Below are 24,706 nucleotides of genomic sequence, written 5' to 3' on the forward strand. Positions count from 1 at the left end.
AAAATAGAACGGTCATTGAGGATTGAAAGCAAAAATAAAACCATTTGTAAATCAGTAGATTTATATATATATATATATATATATATATATATATATATAAACGAAATGTTAATATCCGCACTCAAGGCAAATGTCAGTCAGCAGTGTGGTGCTCCTCAAAAATCCAATAGGAATCCAGAATATAGAGTTTAACAGAGAAGAGGGCACTCACCAGGTAAGGTAGTAGAATAAAATCACATCTTTATTACTTATCTTGGTTAAAACATTAGAGTCGACGTTTCAATCCTGCTTAGGGACCGTCATCAGGACACAAACACATAGGTCTCTCCACAGCCACTGCATATATATATATATATATATATATATATATATATATTATAAGAATGAGATAAAACTGTGCATTTCTCCAAAGCTGGGTACACACTAGACGACGCCTAGTGTACCCGACATTTTCAGCGACGGGACCCGGCATCGGCAAGTGCAAACACTTTTGCCGATGGCGGGGACAGTGCTGCATTCGGCAGCATGGCAATCGCTAACAACAGGGATCTTCAACCTTGGCCCTCCAGCTGCTATGGAAGTACAGATCCCAGTATGCCCTGCAACAGTTTTAGCATGCTGTTATATCAAAACGGTGGCATGGCATGCTGGGATGTGTAGTTCCACAGCAGCTGGAGGGCCAAGGTTGAAGACCCATGGCTAACAACATTCCCCGTCAGACCTGCATCGTCAGCGACATAGCGGGTACACCCTAGACGATGTGCCCGATACATGTCACTCTGATCCGCCGGGTTGGACTACACATCGTCTAGTGTGTACCCAGCATAACAGTCTGTCGGATAGAACATTTGTTCTGTTTATTATTTCAGCAGAAAGCTTGAAGGATTTTTACACTTTAAAAATCAAGTTTACTAAACAGTTTCCACTTTGGCGCGGCCCCGTCAGTTACACATAGCCAAAACTTCAGCGCTCTCAGTTATCTCTGTAGCAGGGTAGAGCTGACACAGTATATTCTTTCCTACTATGGAGTGATCCGTCCAGTGCCAAATATTATTAACAAAAGGATGTTGCCATGGGAGAAACTTCAAGTAAAATGCTATTATCATGTATGAAGAGGAGATATTTCATTAAAAAAAATATTTAATAGACCCCATTACACAAATATTCGACATACAAATTAACCAAATCTAGTTCTTGAAAAATGTGTTTCCAAAACTAGAAAAACAAAAATTATGTAACTTTATTTTAATGAAGAAGAATAAAGTGAAATGTTAAAGTGTGTAGGTAACAGACAACAGTTAAAAAGTTCCCTTTAAGGAAAATGGAGAGCTAAAGACCTCTGTTCCCATTATCCTCAATGAGGACTACGGTCTGCTCCTTATGTACCAATCTCCAAAAAGCGTAGATTGTCCCCATAGGTTAGTGACATCTTCAGCACCATCTGACGTTTTTTTTTATTCTGGGATTTAATACTATGGCACTTTAATGTAAATATTCTATATTGAATTTTTTGTTTCTCATTTGCCCCGTGTTTTGAGTGTCACCGCTTTGAATATCGTTCTATGCAGTGCTTTGAAGCGCTCATTTTAGTTAGAATGTTTTTCTTTTTGCACTTTTTCGTACTCTCACATAATTTTCAATTAGCACTATGTTAACTGCTCTGTGCCCATGGAGGGATCTTGTGATCCCTCTCCATCCGCCTCTGTTTTCAGAAATGACAGTGACCGAAAACTCCTCATTTGTGCCAACTTGTATTCCGCAGGGACAGTGTTTTTTTGCAACCGCTGTCCCTGAATAAATTTTTCACACAAAGGAGGGATTATTATGTTAAAAAAAGATAATAAACACCTTGATAACCATAGATGAAAATTTGAGGATGAATATTACAATGTGCAAACTGTACGGAACATTGCAATGTACATTTATGTCTCTATTCACTATTTGAATTGGATTGTATTCTGTTTATATTATGTGGTTTCATAAAAAAAAAAAAAAAAAAGACAGCTTGAAACAAAAGAGCTCAGTTTGTTTTTATGAAGGATTGTACAGATGTGCCCACATACATCTATCCTCCGTGCGCTACAAGTCGCGCCACACATAATGCGGTACTAGTGCAGGGTGTCTTTCCGTGCATCCTTTTACCTTCAAATGCGTCTTATTCGCACTACGATGCGAATAGATAGCACAAGCAGCTTCTGCTGATTAAAATGATATGCAGCATGCCTATGTTCTCTGAGCGAGTGCATCTGCATGCTAAATGCTACGTTACAGTGTCAGTGGCTGTTACACTAACGTAGCATTTTGCATGCAGATACACCCGCAGATGCACAGAGAATATAGACATGCTGCATGTCATTTTAATCAGCAGAAGCTGCTTGTGCTATTTATTTACATTGTTGTGTGAATAAGACGCATTTGAAGGTAAAAAGACGCACAAAAAGATGCTCGGCGCTACCGAGTCACGGCATGGAGCAACTAGAAGGGCTGTTTAATGCGTCAGGAAGCTAGATGTATGTGGACCCATCTGTAAGTGAGCAGGATAATTTTATCTCTTTGGAGAACCCCATGGCTGCCCTTACATATAGGTTCATGTTTGTGCAAATGACCAGAGGACCAGTTTATGCTATTGCAAGAATCTGCTTAAAAAAAAATCTGTGTAACCAGGACCTGACCTACCATTATGCTGGCCAGCAAAGGGCGCCGTGAACAGCTTCTTGCAGTAAGCCGCCTGGCCACAATTCAGTCCCCAGCGCAACCACACAGTGGAGAGAGGAACTCAAAGCTGCCTGTCCACACACAGCCTCCTTCTCTCCTCAGCAACAGCACACACACTAAGGAATTAGTGAGATGCCAAAGGCAGGGGGGCAATGTTCTACTGCCACCCAGTAATGGGGTCAGTCCACCCCTGCATGCAATTGCATGTGGATGTCTATCCTGCCCTCTGTTCTTATGTCCACAGCCGTCATCACTGGTATCGGGACTTATACCAGCCCCATGCTGGGTGCAAAAGATCCGGCCGAAACAGGTGTCAATCCCTGACTCCTCTTCTTAGAGTGCTTGGCAGCTGTTGACTGTACCGTTGCTCTATTGGACGGGGAGACAGATGCCTCAAGGGATTGATTGGCCACAGAGCGTGTTTACATGATAATAAAATGGAAAGAAAAAATGGGCACTGCTCTCGAACTGGACCGCAGCAGTTTGCTGGTCACATCTGACCCGCGGGCCGCCAGGGGATTACCCGGCTTTATACCATTAGTTTTGTTCATGTATTAAATAGATCTACTGTTTCAGCTCTCAGTGATCAGAACTCTTCTTAATGTCTCTTTCCTTAATATGAGATGAGCCATGACCCTCTTGTAAGTCATTCAGATCTATGCCTATCTGCCATCTGGTCTGCAGTTCCTCTTTTGGATATAAAGGATTTAATCATCCAGTTAATTAATTCATTATGTTGCTCTGCACGTTGCACTTGGATATGTTCCTTAGGGATAGATGGCCCGATTCTGAGTTGTACACTATATGGTAATGCCGCAGGGGGACGTCTTGTGTAAATAGACGCTTCCTGCCGGCCTCTGTGATCCACTGCTGCGTCCGAGGATCCTGCACATGTGCGGATCTTCTAGCATCAGAGCTGTACACAAATCATTGGTTTTGCATATAACTTTGAATCAGGCCCAGAGTCCATACATGCTGTTGCTTTATAATCATTAAGTCAAAACCCACCAATACAGTAATGTGCCCTGCTAGTTTTATTACCCTGTACAAACCCCTTAGGAGTCAGGTTAAGGCTCCATACTGATGGTTGTGACAGTGACGCAGCAAGTTTGAATGTCGAAGTGTTCACAGCTGCTCCTCTTATATGTTCTGATGACACCAGCCTCACGGGTCTTGCTCTGACATTTAAAGATACTGTACCTGCCACCCCTTTTCCCACTGGGAAATCCCAATGAAAGCAACACTGGACCTTACGGATCCTTTCCATAAGTCTGCTCTGGTCTCTGCCTTACTCCGCTGACTGGAAAAACACAAAGAAGGGGAAGGAAGTGTCAGGGGGGGCGTCAACGTCATCCAGTCTACTTGGCTGAACAAAATATAACCCGTATGTAAGATCTGTCGTGGAGTGTGAGAAAGAAATACTAATTTATGGTATATTTACCTGCCAGTGTAGTGACAGCTCTGCCAGACTCTGTACAGCATAGGTCAGTGATACTGACTGGAAAATGAGCCACTATTAGGTATTAACAAGCACAATCGGTCCGCAACCAATTATATTACAAGTGTAGGGATTAACTACAAGTGAGGAATGAAATTTTTTTTTTTATAAAATTACATATTATTTATATATATATATATATATTATTTTTTTAGGATAAATGACCTCGGTGGCCTGCTGCAGAACTCTCTGTAGGGCCGCATAGGAAGTTCGGCCAGCATAGATGCTACTGAAAGCCAAAATTAAGAAATCAAAACAGTGAATGAATTTACACATACAAATATATTTGTGACATCCTAAACAAGATGTAGGAAAGCTGTGGTTCTCCAGCTGATATGGCGTATTACAGTGACTAGGTTGTCTGGGCCAGTGTTAGACAGACCAACTATTGGAAGATATCCGTTAGACTTCTGTGACATTGTCATAATAAATACTATACTGCAAAAGCATATTCACTCGCCCAACAGTACACACACAAGGAATATGTGAGGCAAAAAAAGGGATGTTGGTTTTACCTTTGTGCTTTATTTACCTAGGCACAGGATTTAGAATTCTGATTAGGGTATTTGTTACAGCCACTTGTCAGAGCAGGAGATGAGCTGCACTGCGAGTTACTTTCAGCCATTTGTGTGCTCTCTTCCTTCCTGTCTTCTCCGAAGGATAATCAGGAGTTGCTTAGTGACAGCAGCCATCTGCAATTATATTCCCAGCTAAGTGATGATGCAATTTGGCTGCTACATTTCCCTGCCTCAGCAAATAGAGCTTAGTAAATGGGATTTGAGGAAGGTAAAAGTGCTTAATCTCTTTATTGTATCTGAGGCATTTATAGATCCAAGCACAGCATGTTTTTTCTATAGGGTGCATAACATTTTACACAGCGGCCCTCTCCATAGGGTGCATAACATTTTACAGTGACTTTCTCCATAGGGTGTATAACGTCTTACACAGTGGCCCTCCCCATAGGGTGTATAACGTCTTACACAGTGGCCCTCCCCATAGGGTGTATAACGGTTTACACAGTGGCCCTCCCCATAGGGTGTATAACGTCTTACACAGTGGCCCTCCCCATAGGGTGTATAACGTCTTACACAGTGGCCCTCCCCATAGGGTGTATAACGGTTTACACAGTGGCCATATCCATGGGGTGTATAACGTTTTACACAGTGGCCATCTCCATGGGGTGTATAACATTTTACACAGTGGCTCTCTCCATAGGGTGTGTAACGTGTTACAGTGACTTTCTCCATAGGGCGCATAACGTCTTACACAGTGGCCCTCCCCATAGGGTGTATAACATTTTACACAGTGACTTTCTCCATAGGGCGTATAACGTCTTACACAGTGGCTCTCCCCATAGGGTGTGTAACGTGTTAGTGACTTTCTCCATGGGGCGTATAACGTCTTACACAGTGGCTCTCCCCATAGAGCGTATAACGTTTTACACAGTGGTCCTTTCTCCATAGGGTGTATAACGGTTTACACAGTGGTCCTTTCTCCATAGGGTGTATAACGGTTTACACAGTGGTCCTCTCTCTACATAGGGTGTATAACGTTTTACACAGTGGCTCTCCCCATAGGGTGTGTAACGTGTTAGTGACTTTCTCCATGGGGCGTATAACGTCTTACACAGTGGCTCTCCCCATAGAGCGTATAATGTTTTACACAGTGGTCCTCTTTCTCCATAGGGTGTATAACGTTTTACACAGTGGTCCTCTTTCTCCATAGGGTGTATAACGGTTTACACAGTGGTCCTCTCTCTACATAGGGTGTATAACGTTTTACACAGTGGCTCTCCCCATAGGGTGTATAACGTCTTACACAGTGGCCCTCCCCATAGGGCGTATAACGTTTTACATCCAGGGTGTAAGACGTTATACACCCTGGATGTAGTTATGAGACCGCCAGTCTCAATCCCGACAGCGGAATCCCGGGAAGGGATTTAACATAGGTGTCGAAATACCCAGCGGAATCCTGGCAAGGGATTTAACATAGGTGTCGAAATTTCGGCACCTATGTTAATCCCGACGCTGGAACGTCGAGGACGCCAGCCCGAACGAAGGTAAGTCCGGGGCACCCTTAGCGTTAGCCGCAGGGAGGGGGAGAGTTAGGATTAGGCACTCTAGCGGGGCTAGGGTTCAGTTTGGGGTGGGGATTTAGGGTTAGGCACCCCTCCGGGCGGGTGAGGCTTAGTGTGCGGGTAGGGGGGTTATGGTTAGGCACTAGGCGGGGAGGTTAGGGTTAGGTACCACTAAAGGAGGGGGCAGGGGGGGTTAAAATACTTACCTGCCCCAGTCGGGATCTCCTCCTGTCGGGCATCAGCCGCCGGTATTTCAATCCCATTCCATACACCCTATGGAAAGGGCCACTGTGTAAAACGTTATACACCCTATGGAGAGGGCCACTGTATAAGACATAATACACCCTATGGAGAAAATCACTGTGAATAATGTTATACGCCTTACGGAGAGTGCCACTGTGTAAGACGTTATACATCCTATAACGTCTTATACAGTGGCCCTCTCCATAAGGTGTATAACATTCACAGTGGCCCTCTCCATATGGTGTAAAACGTCTTATACAGTGGCCCTCCCCATAGGGTGTATAACGTCTTACACAGTGGCCCTCCCCATAGGGTGTATAACGTCTTACACAGTGGCCCTCCCCATAGGGTGTATAACGGTTTACACAGTGGCCATATCCATGGGGTGTATAACGTTTTACACAGTGGCCATCTCCATGGGGTGTATAACATTTTACACAGTGGCTCTCTCCATAGGGTGTGTAACGTGTTACAGTGACTTTCTCCATAGGGCGCATAACGTCTTACACAGTGGCCCTCCCCATAGGGTGTATAACATTTTACACAGTGACTTTCTCCATAGGGCGTATAACGTCTTACACAGTGGCTCTCCCCATAGGGTGTGTAACGTGTTAGTGACTTTCTCCATGGGGCGTATAACGTCTTACACAGTGGCTCTCCCCATAGAGCGTATAACGTTTTACACAGTGGTCCTTTCTCCATAGGGTGTATAACGGTTTACACAGTGGTCCTCTCTCTACATAGGGTGTATAACGTTTTACACAGTGGCTCTCCCCATAGGGTGTGTAACGTGTTAGTGACTTTCTCCATGGGGCGTATAACGTCTTACACAGTGGCTCTCCCCATAGAGCGTATAATGTTTTACACAGTGGTCCTCTTTCTCCATAGGGTGTATAACGTTTTACACAGTGGTCCTCTTTCTCCATAGGGTGTATAACGGTTTACACAGTGGTCCTCTCTCTACATAGGGTGTATAACGTTTTACACAGTGGCTCTCCCCATAGGGTGTATAACGTCTTACACAGTGGCCCTCCCCATAGGGCATATAACGTTTTACATCCAGGGTGTAAGACGTTATACACCCTGGATGTAGTTATGAGACCGCCAGTCTCAATCCCGACAGCGGAATCCCGGGAAGGGATTTAACATAGGTGTCGAAATACCCAGCGGAATCCTGGCAAGGGATTTAACATAGGTGTCGAAATTTCGGCACCTATGTTAATCCCGACGCTGGAACGTCGAGGACGCCAGCCCGAACGAAGGTAAGTCCGGGGCACCCTTAGCGTTAGCCGCAGGGAGGGGGAGAGTTAGGATTAGGCACTCTAGCGGGGCTAGGGTTCAGTTTGGGGTGGGGATTTAGGGTTAGGCACCCCTCCGGGCGGGTGAGGCTTAGTGTGCGGGTAGGGGGGTTATGGTTAGGCACTAGGCGGGGAGGTTAGGTACCACTAAAGGAGGGGGCAGGGGGGGTTAAAATACTTACCTGCCCCAGTCGGGATCTCCTCCTGTCGGGCATCAGCCGCCGGTATTTCAATCCCATTCCATACACCCTATGGAAAGGGCCACTGTGTAAAACGTTATACACCCTATGGAGAGGGCCACTGTATAAGACATAATACACCCTATGGAGAAAATCACTGTGAATAATGTTATACGCCTTACGGAGAGTGCCACTGTGTAAGACGTTATACATCCTATAACGTCTTATACAGTGGCCTTCTCCATAAGGTGTATAACATTCACAGTGGCCCTCTCCATATGGTGTAAAACGTCTTATACAGTGGCCCTCGCCGTAGGGCGTATAACGTTACTCACAGTGGCCCTCTCCATAGGGTGTATAACGTCTTACATAGTGGCCCTCTAGGATTTTATTGATTTAATAATCTTAGGGCTGGCACAGTATCCTGGGCACTCTCCTCCAATCTCGGTCTTTATATTGTGTGGGGGAGGGGATTAAAAACCAGTGACATGGTAAATTATTCAGATTGTTATTATTACTCCTTTCCTAGTTTGGCATGTGGGGTGTGTGTGTGTGGGGAGGGCGGGGGGGAAACCTGCTGCTGCTTCAGGTTAGACCCTGCCACCCAATGCTCCTCCAAGTGGACAGTCTGCTGTGTGTGGTCACGCTGCAGGGAAAATAAAAACTAATGAGCAATGCGGTCATCTACTGCCTCCCTGTCATTCACCAAGTGCTAGTTACGGACCTAATCGGACCAATATCTTTGGGCATACATAGAATATATTTTGCAAGTCACTAAGGGAAGTAATTTGTTGTAGTGTTTTTTCAGCCAAATGTTGATGGCAGCTGATGTCAACGCAGAGATTAGGAAAGTCACTGTCACAACTTCCTCTTGTGGAGTTGAGGTTTGTTACAAAAGTTTGTTTTTGCAGCATGACTGGAGAATTTCCGTACAAGGAAGGAAGAAAAACAAACTAACAAACAACCACACGCACTACAAGAGATTTGGAATGGCCCGTGTCCAAAAATAAATGTGACAATCATTAATGCCACAGATTTATGGTTTGCATATGTACTATATCATTTTGTGGATATAATGGATTCTCACGGTCTCATGTTTGTTTTCCATTACTATAGGTATAATCCCAAAACGGTGAAAAAAAGACGGTAAAAAGAAAGATTGCACAGATAAAGCAGATCAAAAATAATGCAAATAAAACTACGTGTTTAAAAATTTATTTTGTTGCATTCGTCATTTATTTAATTGTAATATTTCAGTGCGTTGGTAATTGGGTTTTTTGCGTGGATTATGTAAAATAAGAAAAGCAATATGTATAAATGTTGGAAAACTCTCTTTGTGCTGTATAGAAGTATAAATCTGCATTTGTCGTATCAGATAGTGGAGATTTCCTATACAGCTAATTCATCATTCACCATGCAGGAGGAAGTACAAGGCATTTGCATACAGCACACAGGCGTCTGTTGTTGAGTTCTGTGTTTATAAACACACCGCACATTATGTAAACACTGAAAACTGACACCTGCCCTGTACAGAGCAAGGACAGAACCACTGGATTAGGTGCACAATCCTTCAGAGCCGCTGTTCTGTCTTTTATATTTATTAGGTCCCTTGGTGACAACCCCCATTTATTGTCACCTTTACAATACTATAGGCCGGGGATGGTCTGGGGCTGCAAAATAGCCCTGGCATGAATCCCTGATGCGCGTGCCGTAGACGCGCACATTTGCTAAAATGGGCGTGGCCTTGACAGGGGCGTGGTTTGGCTGCACAGGGCGTAGTTTTGCCACACGCCCGTCTCTCAGTATCCCAGCGGAGCTGCTCGGCCAGGATTTCCATCCGGACCAGCCTTTCTGGCATTTATTGTATAAAATGACCTGCAGGCTGTGTGTATATAACACATAAATGCATTCTGTGTGTATATTGGGTCCTATTCCCAAGATACTTCATTATGGTATGCAAATATTCCAAAATATGGAATATTCAGTTATCCAAAATACCCCTGGTCCCAAGCATTTTGGATATGGGAGACTCAACCTGCACTTACTTAAAAATTGCTGCAATGCGTTTCACAGATGACCTACCCTTTAGGATGTGGTTAGATTAGCTATCGCTTTGCTGGACAGGCTTTCTGCTATTAATAATCACTACATCTCCTAGCTGCAAACCCTCAAAAGTAGCATAATCCCAGCAGAATAAAAAAAAAAAAAACACAGTTGCAGACTCCACTGAAATTAATGTAAGATTTCACACTCATTGTAAAAGGTAACATTCTCCCTAGCAGATTAAAATATTCCTTTTTCTGAGCCTAGTAAGGAGCAAAAATTACAATAACGGTGCTTTTAAAATGCAGGTATTACGGTACCTAAAACACCATCCAAAAAGGTAGGAGAATAACTGGGCTGCTAGAGACATCAGGGGCTCATCTCATTCCTGCTAAAACAGCTTTTGTTGCCATATCACAGTCTTTCATAAACAGTTTGCAGACATTATGCTGGGTACACACTGAGAGATATATTGATCGGCCAATAGATCTGCTGCCCATCGCCCAATTTGTACCCGCGATATGTCTGAGTGACATCGTTCACAGACATATCGCATTGGCTGTGCTGCACAGCCGATGGACAGATATGTCTGCAGACATATCAGTCCATCAGCAAGTGTGTACGGGCGGTCTGCACACAGCGGCAGCTGCGGGGTGGGACACGCCCCCGACCTGCGGGCAGAAGCAGGCCATTCAGTGTGTATGGATGGCCATCAGCTGCAGATATATCTGTATAGTGTGTACTCTGCATAAGAGAACCCATACAATTCTAAATTCAGATTTTGTTGGTATTAACATATAAAGAAACCCCCTCTTATAAAATCAACCCCTTTGGAGTTTGATAAAATCATTTTACATAATGCTAGAGGCAGTCCTGACCAGTTGGATCTTTATTGTAACTACATGTATACTGCCCTTAGTACACAACATTTACATCTACACACATAATATGGGTTTTGTGGTGTCATCCTAGTAACATTTGTAGCAAGTGGCACTACACGTCCTAGCAGGTCATGCTACTGTTTTAGCATGGCAGGCGAATAGCAAAACTGTGTCTGTGCATGCTGGTGTTGGGATGTGTAGTGCCATGGCAGCTTGTGTACTGCACACTGCTTACCCCTGTACTAGTGTGTATGTAGTTATGGTACTAACCCCAAAGGACTTACAATTTGCAGGATGAATCCATATGAACTTATATTGTGCCTATTGTGGGGTTATGTACAAAACGGCTTGGGGCTGGATTCCCGGCGGATGAAATAGACGCTGGAATCCTGATGGTGAAGTATCCCAACAAGGGACGTTCAGTACCCTAACACTCCCCCTCAACCCCCTTAAACCCACGTGGGGAGGCTCCTAAACCTAACCCTCATCCCCAGCATAAGTTAGTACCTGCAGCGACTTTGCTCGGTATGCTGGATGTCGCTATCCTGATGCCTTTAGGATAGCGGCGTCTGCATTATGTCGGGATTCCGGCGTCGGTATATCAGAGCCCGGGATCCCGTCCGCTGGCATTTTCAACGTATCCCGTACAAAGCGCTCACATTCTCTGTTCTAGATTAATACATGTTACATTATTTCTTTATTACAGCTGCTCCCCCCATTTGCACAAAGGTCACTTTGAGAAAGCGGACACAATAAATGGACCATAAATGAAGTGTTATTCTTCATATGAATTTTATATTGCATTATATAAAGTTGCATTTCAACAACCATATTTTGCACAGCAAATTGTTACATAGAGCATCTGAATAGATTTAACTTTACACAACATTATGTGTGAGTAGTGTATGGATGTTTCACAGAGAAACCATAATGATTATAACAGACATTATACACTCTAGGCTCGCCAAGATTTCTCAATCTAAAATGACACACAATAAGTGCTTTTTTATTTTAGATACAAAGTCATAGTTTAAGTGCTAGTGTGCAAGAAAATGCAGCTATGATATAAACTGGGCTTGCATTTGACAAACCTGTAACCACTCATTGCATAATGTACATGATAACCAGCCAACACATTACTCATAAATCGAAGAGTAATAACATGCTAACTTACAGTGTACCCATTACCCACACAGTGACGGCAACAATTGCTTTGGTTCAACCAATATGCAACCTAACCAATCACTAGGCACCTCATACCTTGTTGACGCCACTTTGTGCTAGCAAGTGGGTCGGCCTCACTCTCCAATACCGGTTTAGCCTACAAAATGCCTTTTCCCTACTGATGTTATCCATCCCTGCTTGAAGTGTAGCAAGATCAGAAGTGTTTTTTGTTTTAATATTAAAAAGGTCTAAATATAGGATTGCGTCATTTATCTACCAATACTGGAAATGTGTTCTGAAGATTTTCTTCTCAAAACTAAAAAAAAACAAAAACTTTTTTTTTTTTTTTTAAAGTGTAGAAGCAGCAGACTAGAAATTAAAAGGTGATTTGCTAGTTTGAGATTGCAAAGTGAAGGCTAATCAATGTATGCAGTTTTGCCATTTATACAGTCACACTTTTATACCAGGTTATTTTTATGGTACTGTATAGAATTATTTTTGAATGTAGTTTTAAAACTGGTCAAAGTACTACATGTTCATACAAAATATTATTGGTGGGACACAGGTAATTGTAGGAAAGATGGCACGTTCTACTATGGTAATCGGATATTTCTTTCCAGTACAGTTTAAAAATTTAAAGCAATTACAGAATCCTGTTGGCTGCTGTTAGGGAAAACACGTTTTCCTACAGTTAAGGCGGGTAACCACTTATACAAACGAGAGCACGATTACGACATTGCAATCGTGCTCTCGTTTGTAGATCTAGTGATGTGCCTAGACTGAACGTTCACTCGTTCAGTCCCGGCACATCCCTCATCCCCGCACATGCTGAACCAGACGAGATCGTCAGGTTGACCAGCATGTACGGGTGATTTCAGAAGCGACCAGCGGGCACACGCATCGCTGGTCGCTTCCGACCAAAACATGCTCGATGCATGCGCGATTTGCAAGCGATTACACAAAAATGAATCGTTAAGTGGATACCCCCTATACCCAGGAAAGTTTTTATATAAAAGGTCATTAGTTATATACAAGAGAATGATGTAGGAGAATGTAAAGATTGCTTTTGGACAAAGGGGGGTATAAAGCTGGAACCAGAAAGGTGATTAGACACCAGTATTAAATCTGGTTTAAAAATCTCTTTCCAAACTGCTGGAGCATTTAACTAAAAGTGTGAGGGCAAACATTGGCAAGACCTAGACATCCTTTTTTGTTCCATTTTCTTCAAGTGTGTGCAACCAGACAATGCTTTAAGTTGGGCATCTAATGAGTCTCAGCACGAGGTATACAGTGAATTAAAAAATAAATGTAAGTTTGCACATACCTGATCAGTACTCACACGTTACTTATTATGCACACATATATTGGACTGCATTTAACAGTTTCAACTTGGAATAAAACATCTGCACGCTTACAGATATTTTGCATTAATACACTGCACAAATGCTGACGCTTGCCTGTAGGATTACCAGTAGACCATGCTAGGAACAGCAATGACAGCACTTCGATTGCACTCATTTATGGTGCATTCTAACTTTTACAACACATCTAATTAGTATGCAAATAAATCAAGTGAGCAACATAAAGAATTACTTGTGCAAACTGTATCTGTTGTTTGCACCCAAAAGGGATTGCAGAAGCTAGAAAACATACGCACTGCAATACAGCAACTGTATAAAAAAGGGTGCATGGTATAAACTTCCAAGATATCAACCTTATCCGTTTCATTTAATACGTGGTTGCAAAAACTTCATGTACATTTCCAGAGTTTGTACTTGTATAATAATTACCAATAGTTTCAACAACATTACAAAAAGTATCACATTAATAGGATAACTTTCATAAGAGCACTTCAATACCGCTCTAGCCTGTAAACCAGCAGTGACCTTTTATACCAAGTTATGGAATGAGACCATATAAAAAGGAATTCCCATTTTACAATTACTGCACAACATTAGAGTTTTAAACAATACTATTGTCTGACGTAAGACATGGAATGCCCAGATTTCCATTACAGCATTCATCTGCAGCCCACTAACTAGAATGGATTAAATTTACAGCGCATGGAAAAAAAACGCAATTTAATGCGGAGAACACAAAAACCGGTATGAAATTATAAATAGCTACACGGGAACAATGTTAGTCTTTTAGAGTATCCTGGGTTTTCTACAAAAGCAGCTCTGACTTTTTTATTTTAGTTTTTTTTATGTAAGTCTTGCCATAGTTTACGGAATACATTGCACTGTGCAAAAACACATACTGATGGAATCTGCATGTTTGCAGATCATGAAGAGGGCGTTGGGGACTTTTCAGGAGCGTAACATCCCACAGCAGGCACAAGGAGTCTGATCTTCAAGGCACATTGTTTTCACTGCCACTTTCCACAAGTCTATGCCGTTTCTTCTTTTGGCGCATCTCTAAACAGCGAGTTATGGCAAGAGTTCCACCTTTAAGAAACCTGATGAAGTTATCGCCAACTAGCGGACCAAGGGCAAAAAGATTAGGCTCTTTGGAGGATTCGTATGTGAATGGGTCAACCGCAACGGGATTACCCTTACACGTTATAGGCTGGTTGTGGTGATGCCCTAAACTTCTACCTTGTTCTTTTAGGAAAAAGAGGTTTGGATGGGAGCCTATTAAGACCACAGCCATGGATATTTTTAGGACCTTTTTCAGTCCACCAGTACTTTGAAGGACACACTTCATATCGGGCTTGAAAGAAAGTACAAAGTGCTCAGGGTAACTTGTATAAGAGGGGTACAAGTTGGAGGCAGCAGAATACAGTTGTTTACACATCATATGGTATACCTTGTGGTATTCTGGATACAGTTTTTTTGGCAACTGCTTAAAAATTAGACTTGGGTCATTGAGTCTTCGACGGAAAACATGGATGACTGGAATATTATTGTTGTGTGCGTATAAAACAGCATCAGCTGCTGTAAGCCCGGCCCCAACAATTAAAACTGGATCTACTGCTCCACTTAACCTCCCCTTGCTCGCAGCTTCTTCAAAGTCTGCAACCGAGTGTGAAACATAAGGGAGGTCCTCTCCATGGACCTCCAGCCGAGCAGGTGCATCAAATGTTCCTGTGGCGAGAACAAGGGCCTCAGCAAAGAGACAAAAAGGCTGGTGGGATCCATCCGCTGTCCTCCGATAACCGTGAACTTCCCAGTTTTTCTTTAGCACAGGCTCTCCGTTCTCTTTGTCGATGTGAGGTTCTTCAGATGCAACATCTTCAGGATCATGGCTTACTGAGTTATCCTGTTCTCTGTAGGGTTTTGCCACAGAAGTTATGTAGGTGTTGTCCAAAAAGTTTCTTTGAATTCCCATTACTTTAACATAATGCTTGTAATAGGAAGCCACTTCTCCTGGGGTAGCTCGGTCACTTTTTACATTTCTGTGAAAAACAAAATGTAACAAATCAAAATTCATCTCTTATTCACCTACACTCATAAGAAGTATACACTTAAAAAGGAACTAGTTCTAGCATAGCAATTCATTAGAGAAGGACATGGAAGTAGTAAATAATATCCAGTTGAAGCCACACTCAAACTCATGATTTCAAACCAAATTACAAAAAAACGCGTAGGAAACAGTCCTTACATATTAATGATCCTTTTTGCAAATGATGCTTTTGCTTCAATTAGTATGCAGCAAACTGTACCAAAGATCATTAAAAACAGAAAGGGATCAATTCAATTAGGTGCGAAGGAGTGAGTTTCCATTACAATGGTGTAGAAACAAACTACGAGAGCTTAACTAGCACCCCCTCATGGCCTTCTCACCCAGGACTCGTAGATTTTTGTATGCAGCTGCGAACAAAAATCTGCAATTCCAGCGGTACCATAAACCACACATCAGAACAACTTTCCTCCAACTGACCAACTTGTCTGTCCAACTAAAGAGGCCTATCCATTTGCCGACTTTCTGCACGATGCGACCAACACCGGGAGGTGTTGGTCGGTTCATGCAGAAAGTCTGCAAGTGGATAGCAGGCAAGGACCAGCGATGCGCGTGCACGCTGTGTCCTTGCCCACCCCGACTATCTATTGAACATGCCCGTCATCCTGACGACGGTCGTCAGGTTTGGCATGTTAATAGATAGGGAGGTTGGGCTCCTGCACTGAAGACGTTCAGTGATCGTCTTTCAGTGCGGTGCCCGCACCTCAGCGACATGAAAGGCTGAACGCCGGACGCTCAGACTTTCATGTCGTTAAATGGATAGGCCCCTTTAAACTCTTCCCCACACATATAACCAACTTTTCAGCCAACCTGGCAACTTATTTTTTATCCGACCAGCCAACTTGTGATGTCACAGAAGTAGGCAGAGAGTGTGCCTACTTCTGCATGTTTTGAATAAATAGGATACAAGTGGGTGAGGTTAGGGCATAGAGAGGGAAGTGCCGTGCCACTTGTACTGGGGGGAGGTCTGAGGTACAGTACAGGGCAGTATAATAAAGAATTAGGGCAGCACAGTACAGTATAGCAGCATGGTTAGAGCAGTATAGTACAGGGGAGAATATGCTGCTGCCCTGGCTGGGGGGGTTGTGCGGCAGGTGAGCAAGTGCTGAAGTGTTTTGTTTTTTTTTTGTTTTGGGGGGGGGGGGGAATTAAAAAAAACTCACCGGCTGCTGAGTTTACTCTGCTGACACTGGGGTGGCCCGACAGTATGGACTACCCCTGGCAATATGGTGGGGGTGGGGGTGGGGGTGGGGGGGATGTGAATCAGGTGCTGTCTGTACTGGAAGGGGGTGATGGAAGGCAGCACACAGCTCTTTGGCTGGGAGCCTTTCGTCAGTCCTAGCGGTGCCTGGGCCACGATGCAGAGAGGCAGCAGGAGTACCGAGGGGCTGTCATGAGAGGTGAGTGACAAAAGCAGGCGGACACTGCTGACCGGTGTTTGCCTACTTATTGTTCAGTTGGGGGGGGGAACTTTCCCCTTACACTAGAACAATGACTTGGTGAAAATCCAACATGTTTGATACAGACCAGTTCTGGACTTTTTTTTAGCGTGTGGGAGCAAACGTCTGATTATCGTTTGCTCCCACTCCCACACACTAGATGATTATCATTCCAACCAGCCAATTAGTTGGCTGGTTGGAACGATATAGTCCTGGTGTGTGGCCAGCTTTACTCGCGGTCACGTCCAATTGAAAGGATTGCCACAAGTTATTCATTACTTGAATCTGGAGCACATGAAAGCATTTAGAGGCATTGAGGTGTTTTTAATTAACAGAAACTCACCTTCTTTTACCCATGACCCAGTCTTTGAATTTAAGTCCAGGTAATTCCATCCAATCACCAAGACTTAGAGTCAACATGGACCCTTCCATATCCTAAGAAAGACAGAATAAAATAAGAATTATATAAATGAGAAGTGCAGCAACAGGTAGCGTCTCATGTACAGATTCAGTACGTTTCTGCTGATATAGAGATAAATACAATTGGACTAGGTGCATACTGATGTCCTGGAGACAATGCTACACCATTACACTTTGTGATTACCAGAGTGATACTTTCCCTCCATCTTGGTTCTGGAAAACACAATGGCACCTGTGCCAGAGCAATCTACACACTGGAGTATTACTAGCTCCTAGTTCTCTGTTTGTTCTAGCTATAGCCAGCAGCCAATAACTGCTACAAGCTCCAGGTGCTGTTAGGTACAATGCACCTCGTTTCGGCAAGATTGGCCTTTCAGCATCTGAGACTCAAGTTTTCCCTGTGGGCTGAAGAGTAGCAGTCTGCCTGGTTTTAAAAAATAAAATAGTGGGGGTTTTTTGGGGTGGAAGCGACCCCCATTATGTATTTAAGTACGATAAGTTTACTTACATGCCAGGCTCCGCCGGGTGGCCCCTTGCCTAGTACAATATGCGGAATATAGTGTTCCTGCTCTAGTTTCCACTGCAGAACAGATGGGTAATCATACCCAAAGTCAGCATTCGGATGAAGTAGGGTGTCAAACAACACGGCTACAGGGTTAGACGAGCGACCTTCCAGCCCTTCCGACAAGTATTCCAAATCCTGGAATGAAACATTGAAACAAAGAACAAATCTAAGATGTACATTAAAGTATTTATGGCATTTGGAATGCAGGGGAGAATACTGCTAACTGCAGCTGTATTGAGCTGTCAGAGCTACATTATTCCACATTACTCTGGTTTCTATACTGGGAAAAAGTCATACAATATAGACTTTAGTATGTCGCACTCAAGTATTCTTCCTAATGTTAACAAACACACCCTCCCCGTCTTTTCTTCCTCCTCCTGTTAGCCTACAACAAGTTGCATTCCCTTTTATTAGTGCTGCACTACAAGCACAGACCTGAAATTTTCCAATTCTGCATGCGCTGTGGCAAGAGAGGATCAGCTATTGCAAATGTTATTTACACAGTTATGTGGAGCCGTTCAAAATAAAAAAAATAAAAATTATATATATATATATATATATATATATATATATATATATATATATATATATAGATAGATATAGAGACAGAGCGCGAGAGAGAGAATAAAAAATAATTGTGGGCAGGGACAATTGGTGCATGTACCTGTTCAGGGATAGACAGATGCCTCGCTTCCTCTAACTTGCTGTGGAGAATAGGATTTGGATGCAAGGCCTCAGGCGACAAATGTGGTCTGTACCCCGACAGCATGTACGACAGACAGATACCAGACGGGCCATTTCCTGCAATGGATAATGCATAGCACAAGTAGTACAAGCAAAAAAGATGTTCAAAGTAAATAGAAAATTTCTGTCAATATACTGCCACCAATTATTTCTTTTTGCAGTGACATTAGGCATACCACATACAGCCATGGCCAAAAGTTTTGAGAATGACACAAGTATTGGTTTTCACAAAGTTTGCTGCTTCAGTGCTTTTAGACCTTTTTGTCAGATGTTACTATGGACAAGCATTTCATAAGTGTCACAGGCTTTTATTGACAATTACATTAAGTTTATGCAAAGAGTCAATATTTGCAGTGTTGACCCTTTTTCAAGACCTGCAATTCGCCCTGGCATGCTGTCAACCATCTGTGTCTCGCCTGTTTGTCTGCCCTTCCCCTTTAGAATGTAAGCTCTTATGAGCAGGGCCCTCTATCCTCTTGTGGTTCTCCCTACTTTACTTTCATCTTCTCCTTACTCCCCACTAGGGCACCTAACACTTGGTTGCTTATGCTCTGCTGCTTATGTGGGTGTTATGGTTGCTAATGTAGCAATGTATATTATCCATGTCATTGTCCTGCCTTCTGTTGTACTGTACTGTAAGTCTTTGGTCACGTAATTGTTTATATATTTTGTAAGGCGCTGCGGAACACTTGTGGCGCCATATAAATAAATGATAATGATAACTTCTGGGCCAAATACTGACTGATGGCTGCCCATTTTTGCCTAATCAATGCTTGGAAATTGTCAGAATTTGTGGGTGTTTGTTTGTCCACCCACCTCCTGAGGATTGACCACAAGTCTTAATGTCTGGGGAGTTTCCTGGCCATGGACCCAAAATTTCGATGTTTTGTTCCCAGAGCGACTTAGTTATCACTTTTGCCTTATGGCAAGGTGCTCCATCATGCTGGAAAAGGCATTGTTCATCACCAAACGGTTCTTGGATGGTTGAGAGAAGTTGCTCTTGGAGAATGTTTTGGCATCATTCTTCATAGCTGTGTTCTTTGTGAGTGAATCCACTCCCTTGGCTGGAAGCAACCCCACACATGAGTGGTCTCAGAATGCTTTACTGTTGGCAAGACAGACTGATGGTAGCGCTCACCTTTCCTTCTCCGGACAAGCGTTTTTTCCAGATGCCCCAAACAATCTAAAAGGGGATTCATTAGAGAAAATAACTTTACCCCAGTCTTCAGTAGTCCAATGTATCTTTTGCAGAATATTAGTCTGTCCCTGATGTTTTTCTTTGCACCAGGCCATCCCCCAAAAGTCTTCGCCTCACTGTGCGTGAAGATGCACTCACACCTGCTTGCTGCCATTCCTGAGCAAGCTCTGCACTGGTGGTGCCCCGATCCCGCAGCTGAATCAATTTTAGGAGACGGTCCTGGCGCTTGCTGGATGTTTTTGGGCACCCCGAAGCCTTCTTCACAATTATTGAACCTGTCTCCTTGAAGTTCTTGATGATCCGATAAATAGTTGATTTAGGTGCAATCTTACTAGCAGAAATATCCTTGCTTGTGAAGCCCTTTTTGTGCAAAGCAATAATGACTTTACAGGTTTCCTTGCAGGCAACCATGGTTAACAGAGGAAGAACAATGATTTCAAGCTCCACCCTCCTTTTAAAGCTTCCAGTCTGTTATTCTATGGTGCGTACACACACGGAGCGATTTAAAATGAGCAATTTGAGCGATGTTATCGTTTAAATCGATAATTTTTAGGATCCTACAAACTCACCAACAACCGGGGATGCACGGGCACGTATGGTCAATATTGATCATCGCCCGTGCATTCAGGTCAACTTGCTGGATATCGAGAAAGTTACTATAGGGCCCGTGATCATTGAACGCGGGTCGTTGGTAGGTACAATGTGTGCTGGGTAATCGATATCGTTCGTCCAGGACACCCGGGAGATCAAACAATATAGTTATCGTTGTAAATTCCCGTGTGTATGCACCATAACTCAATCAGCGTGACAGAGCGATCTCCAGCCTTGTCCTCATCAACACTCTCACCTGTGTTAATGGTGACATGATGTCAGCTGGTCCTTTTGCGGCACGGCTGAAATGCAGTGGAAATGTTGTTTTTGGGATTAAGGCCCTGATTCAGAGCCGGACGCTCTGAAAGAGCGCTCGCTCTGAATCAGGGAGTTTTTCTTTTTTTTTGGAGCAGCCTCCTGGCCGCTCGCCCCAGAGATTTTCTGGCTCTAATAGAGCCGAAAGCTCTCCCACTGACATCACTGGTGAGGCCGCTCACAAACGGCAGGTGTTCGCATGGGAACGCCTCAGTTTGTGAAGCCACCCCCACGCCACGCCTCCAAAACGGTGCGAACTGTCGATCAAAATTGACAGCCGCCCCCTTTTGGTGCGAGACCCGGAGCGACGGAGAGCCCGTCTCTTGCCGGGTCTCGTGCATGCGCACATCGGAGCCGGCTCCGGCGTGCGCAGTGGCCTAACATCGACCCGCTCGCGAGCAGGTCTGAATAAGGCCCTAAGTTCATAGTCATGGCAAAGAGGGACTTTGTAATTAATTGCAATTCATCTGATCACTTGACATGACATTCTAGAGTATATGCAAATTGCCATCATAAAAACTGAAGCAGCAGACTTTGTGAAAACCAATACTAGTGTCATTCTCAAAACTAGTGTCATTCCTGACTGATGGGACACTAGTTTCTAATGAGTTAATAGGTTGATTATTAGCCAAGCCCACTGAATGGCTGCCTCTAATGAAGGTAGGAGACCGATGCGCTTTACTAATTAAATACAGACATTGATTCAAGCCTCCAAGTCTTAAAAATGAAAAAGGCAAAGTCATTTTGCCACTCAAAAGTTGCTTCTGATGGTTACTGCCAACTTGAACAAGAATACACTCCTAGTACAGAATACAACTTACCTATAATAACCACTGGAAGAGTCGGCGGAGGGTCCCCGGATAGAGTATTTTCCTCTGCTAATGGCATAGCTAAAGGATGCAATATTATTGCTGCAATGCTGAGTTAGCGAGTCACAGTCTTCCTCTTTAAGGGTCACCTCTGTGAAGAAAAAGGCGTTATGTCATATATTATAGGCTGCATCTGATCCTTAGTTTCATGTGCAACAGTGCCTATAGATCTGTTTAGGATCCAGCATGTAAAAGAGTTAATAAGTTTATTAAGTGACCCTGGAATTCCAGTTATAATCCGTAATTCTCTTCTCTGTAGGGTGTATGTACTAAACCATGCACAATGGCAGTTGATCAATACACTGACTGAGAGTGACCTGGGCTTATCGGATTAGAAAACTTGTGGAGTAGTTTTAAAACCTCTACATTTTTCTATACCACAGTTTATGTTGTTAGGCACAATCCATACTCACAACTAATTTACTGGCGACACCATCCTGCAACTTTTACTATGCACATCATTTTATCTCCCCGACTTCTTTCTGTGGGTCTATGTACTATGCGTTTGAGAGAGATAAAGTGGATGGAGATAAAAGTACCAACCAATCAACTCCTGTCCCTTTACAGGCTGTGTTTGAAAAGTGACAGGAGCTGATTGGTTGATACTTTATCTCTCTCTCCCAGGCTTAGTACATAGATCCATCTATCTCCATCCACTTGATCTCTCTCTAAAGCTTAGCACATAGGCCCCTATACTTTTCTGTAATGTATTTCTAACATCAGGCAGAGTTTTGTTTATTCTCATGACACAGCTCTCCTGCACCAACTGTGCTCGAAACTACATTATGCAGATAGCAGTTTTCTGCCCAGGAGCACCTGGTTTCAAACTGGTGCTCCTGAGTTCCACCTGGTTTCAAACTGTGCATCATAAAAACAATACAAATCAACCATTCTTTCCTTTGGAATATATATATATATATATATATATATATATATATATATATATATATATATTTTACACACACACACACACACACGTCTTAAATAGGCTCTCAGAAAGCAGAAGGTGATTGGCAACGTTTCAGTGCCTATATGTTTGTGGCACTTTCGTCGGGTAACACATATACATACATACATACATACACATAGAATTCTGCAGGATATGTGAATATACCCCATAATCAATATAGGTAGAGGGACACCAGTCTTTCCTTGGATTATTAGAATACGTGACAATGGACCTTCCGTAGATGGACTTTGAAAGTCTACAAAACACTACAGGCGGTGGTAACTTTTTAGATGTTTAAAAAAAAAAAAAAGTTATGTCCCATACACAATGAACTGCAGTGTTTTAATATACAGATAGCTACAGGGCTTCCTGTGCAATCTGGAGATTCCTGCAAAAAAAATAAAGATACAACTAAATTAATCAAAATGATAATTATGAGCATTTTCACCGGAGAGCTCACACAAGGACTAAATACAAATGATCTTTTCACTTGTGCAAAGAAGCTTTCTTCCTGCCAACTAGTTCATCTGTGTGGACTAATTTTTGCAGCAGCTATTGCAGGACATTTGCTTGAAATGACCCAAGAAATAACAACTGACCCCTCCTGTCCATTCATTTGTTACCATGCAGTGACGTGACTCGGCAGCGCAGAGCGTCTGCGTGACTTTTCACCTTCAAATGCATCTTATTCGCAAAGCGAATTGGACACACAACCAGCTTCTTCTGATTAAAATGATATGTATCTAGGTGTATCTACATGTGAAATGCTACGTTACAGTTGCTTGAGCGTCGTATTCGCATCACTTTGCAAGTTAGATGCATTTGAAGGTAAAAAGTCGCAAGAAAAGACGCTCGGCACTACCGGGTTACACAATGCTCACACGTTCTGTTTAATGTGACTTGTAGCGCATGGAGGGAAGATGTATGTGGACACATCTGTATATGGCTCAAATATCTTGTACTTTAAAGCCCCTGTGGCTTGTCAAATGGAGCAATCACACCCGTGGAAACCAGGAAAGGGATTTTGATATGACGTACGTTTCCCGAATGGTGTCCAATTCAATTGTTGTTTGGGCGCCCGACAGAGCAATTCAATTGTTGGTCGAATCGGGCACAAGAACCGTGGGCTCCCAGATTTCTGGTTGCACCCTCCTAATGTGGCGAGCAAAAATCTGCAAAAAGTTCATCATTTTGGCGCTCTAACTAGGCCTTTAGACGTGGCTCAACTTTTTGTGCTTTTGGGCGCAAAAACTGCGATAGGTTATGGGTTGTCTGCAACACTTGCACCCGATCGGAGCAACAATATAATTCTGCCCCCCCTCCAACAGTGTTATGTGGCTGGAACCCGGAACCTACATAGATTATAGCATAGAAGGGAAATACACACATTAAACATTCAATTCAGAACTTCAAGCTGGTATGGCTTTATGGAAGGTGACCAGATCCGCCATAGAAGTGCAGACCTGCGATATACAGATGCCTCCGTATACATCCAGCCTTAATACGCCATGTGGTGATAGCGCCGGGAATTTTTCACCTGAAAATGCATCTTAATCGCAATGCGATGTACTGACACGCACCAGGACACTGTGCTGATTAATTTGATATTTGACACTTGTATATCTGTGTGCAACGGTGTCTGTAAATGAAACATAATGGAACGTGGCGTGGAAAAAAGCCACAGCCGCTGCATTGTAGCACTTTATATACAGATTCAGAGACTTTGGGCCATATGTATCAAAGCTTGATGTGAGATAAAATTGTGAAATATATATCACCAGCCAATCAGCTCCAAACTATCATTTCTTAAACACAACCTGCAAAATGTAAGTTAGAAGCTGATTGGTTGGTGATATATATCTCACAATTTTATCTCACATCAAGCTTTGATACATATGCCCCTCAGTAACATGAAAAAGACGCAACAGTTGCACGGGACCTGACGCGCCAAGAAGGGCCACTTGGCGCAACTGTGGAAAGTATATATGAGAAAACATCTGTAGGAATACTGAATAGTGCATTGCAGCTGTCTGCCTGGCCTAGTTATCCTGTATGT

At 43.1% G+C, this 24,706-nt stretch overlaps 2 protein-coding genes across 3 annotated transcripts in view; one reads left to right on the forward strand and one right to left on the reverse strand.

The window, feature by feature from the left end:
• Positions 1 to 9,227, forward strand: part of NBN (nibrin) — an 80,631-nt gene extending 71,404 nt beyond the window's left edge. For both annotated transcript variants that reach the window (XM_088471392.1, XM_088471391.1), the window contains one exon: positions 9,127 to 9,227. In XM_088471392.1, the coding sequence (XP_088327518.1) occupies positions 9,127 to 9,160 (34 nt within the window). In that variant the 3' untranslated portion in view covers positions 9,161 to 9,227. The remainder of the gene's footprint in view (positions 1 to 9,126) is intronic.
• Positions 9,228 to 11,725: 2,498 nt separating this feature from the next.
• The window catches only part of OSGIN2 (oxidative stress induced growth inhibitor family member 2), a 28,072-nt gene continuing 15,091 nt past the window's right edge, over positions 11,726 to 24,706 (reverse strand). The window contains exons 2-6 of the mRNA XM_088471519.1: positions 21,654 to 21,792; positions 18,649 to 18,785; positions 17,928 to 18,119; positions 17,343 to 17,434; positions 11,726 to 15,495 (exon numbers count right to left, since the gene is read on the reverse strand). Of these exons, the coding sequence (XP_088327645.1) occupies positions 14,451 to 15,495; positions 17,343 to 17,434; positions 17,928 to 18,119; positions 18,649 to 18,785; positions 21,654 to 21,720 (1,533 nt within the window). The 5' untranslated portion in view covers positions 21,721 to 21,792 and the 3' untranslated portion in view covers positions 11,726 to 14,450. The remainder of the gene's footprint in view (positions 15,496 to 17,342; positions 17,435 to 17,927; positions 18,120 to 18,648; positions 18,786 to 21,653; positions 21,793 to 24,706) is intronic.

This window comes from Taudactylus pleione, unplaced genomic scaffold, assembly GCF_031769625.1.
Source record: "Taudactylus pleione unplaced genomic scaffold, aTauple2 ptg000114l, whole genome shotgun sequence".
NCBI classification, from domain to species: Eukaryota; Metazoa; Chordata; class Amphibia; order Anura; family Myobatrachidae; genus Taudactylus; species Taudactylus pleione.